The 1715-nt window shown below is 40.9% G+C and overlaps 1 protein-coding gene across 5 annotated transcripts in view; it reads right to left on the bottom strand.

Moving 5' to 3' along the window:
• Positions 1-1715, bottom strand: part of sptan1 (spectrin alpha, non-erythrocytic 1) — a 51697-nt gene that overhangs the window by 1866 nt on the left and 48116 nt on the right. For all 5 annotated transcript variants that reach the window (XM_015389284.1, XM_015389286.1, XM_015389287.1 and 2 more), the window contains one exon: positions 1115-1311. In XM_015389284.1, the coding sequence (XP_015244770.1) occupies positions 1115-1311 (197 nt within the window). The remainder of the gene's footprint in view (positions 1-1114; positions 1312-1715) is intronic.

Genomic DNA, 1715 nt, shown 5'->3' with positions numbered 1-1715 from the left:
TTAGTATCGAAAATAATCGAATCGTTGGGCCAGGAAATTGATACTGAATCGAATCGCCATGATGGATGTGATTTACACCCCATGATAAGGTGTCCAACCGCCCTGCCTGCCTAGAAATGTCTCAGCATTTCAATAAACGAGGACGTAGAACAGAGCGAGCTCTGCACCACTGATAGGAAGCCGTCCTCTGATATTATGGGATGTAGGATGAAGTGATTCATTCAGTTCTGACTGAATCATCATTCCTTCGCACTACGAAGCCTTATTAGTGATAAAATCAGCTGTGTAAAGATTAAAACTAACTATTTAAACTCTGCATAAAGCTCATGTTTGAGAATTGAGTGTTGGTGTTTTTAGTTTGTATTTTCAGCAGAGGTGGTTAGAGCAGTTTTTAAAGGAAAGTTAATCACTCTGGATGGAAGAGCCAAACATTTTACTGGAAAGTAGAAAATATAAATGAACGGAAGAGGATAAGGGCCACTGGAAAAAAAAAAGTTAACTGATTTTTACATTTTATTTCAGTTGAACATGGGAAAAAATTCAGAATTCTGACTTTTTTTCTCAGAATTCTGACTTAATTCTGACTTTTTTCCCCATACTAAACTGAAATAAAGTTTAAAAATCAGTTAACTTTTTTTTTTCACTGGCCCTAATCCTCCTCCGTATAAAGGACTATATAACTGAAGTATAAGTAAAAATAGTTCAGTTAAAGTCTGTAACTAGTTACTGCCCGCCTCTGATTTTCAGAACCAGATCTGAGTTTTGTGGAAATAGGTTTGTTTTTCCTCCTGAACATTAAAGTTAAACAAACTCTCTATAAAGCCTTGAACTCAACGTTATTTCTGACATTTTGAATTGAAAAAGCTTCCTGGATGGAGGAGAAACGTCTTCAAAGATGGAAGGACTGATGGACTGAGAGATAAATGTGCATTTAAATTTAAATAGAAATCATGTTTCTTTCAAATAATTCTTATAAATGAATACTTTCATATAACAGAGTGAATTAAATCAGAAACGTTTATCTGTTGGTTTTCATGGCAGTTTTTCGGAGGTTTTAGTATCGTCTGGACCGCATCAGGAGATCTATGGTGCCGTGAGCTCCGGTCCGACTTACCGGGCCTGGATCTGCTGCTCCAGGTTGTGCTGCATCCTCATTCCCAGCTGGTCCAGTTGGTCCCACTGCTGGGCCAGGCCCACGGTGCTGTGCTCCGTGTACTTGTTGTCCAGGATGAGAGCTTCCTCCATGGCCGCTCCCAGATCCTCGATCTTCTTCAGCTGGCTGCGCATGGCCCGGATCTCCTGGTGCTTACGCTGCGGAGACACGATCAGGTAAAAAAGTTCAGGTCGGCCTTCATTTTTCCATCTGAGCTCTAAGAAGAATCTGAATGGATGATACCGGGCTCTTCTAGCAGAACTGGTTCCTTAACAGATCCCGCTAAAAACAACAGTTCCACAACCAGTTTGGACTCGTGTCTGGGATCATTTTCTAGATAAAACTTTTAACTGCTGTTCTGAAAGACCACAGCATGATACTGCCACTGCCATGCTGGACAGCTGGACCAGCGTTCTACACTTCAACCCGCCAGGCGTTCCAACAGAACATTGATCCCAAAAACCCATCAGAACTGGACCAGAAAGCGGGCTAACGAACACTTCATCTGGACTCTTTATGGTAACATATAGATATCTATCTATCTAGATATCTATCTATCTAG

This window comes from Cyprinodon variegatus, unplaced genomic scaffold (assembly GCF_000732505.1).
Source record: "Cyprinodon variegatus isolate N-32 unplaced genomic scaffold, C_variegatus-1.0 Scaffold453, whole genome shotgun sequence".
NCBI classification, from domain to species: domain Eukaryota; kingdom Metazoa; phylum Chordata; class Actinopteri; order Cyprinodontiformes; family Cyprinodontidae; genus Cyprinodon; species Cyprinodon variegatus.
The sequence above is the reverse complement of the archived record's forward strand: the minus strand, read 5'-3'. Positions and strand labels throughout refer to the sequence as shown.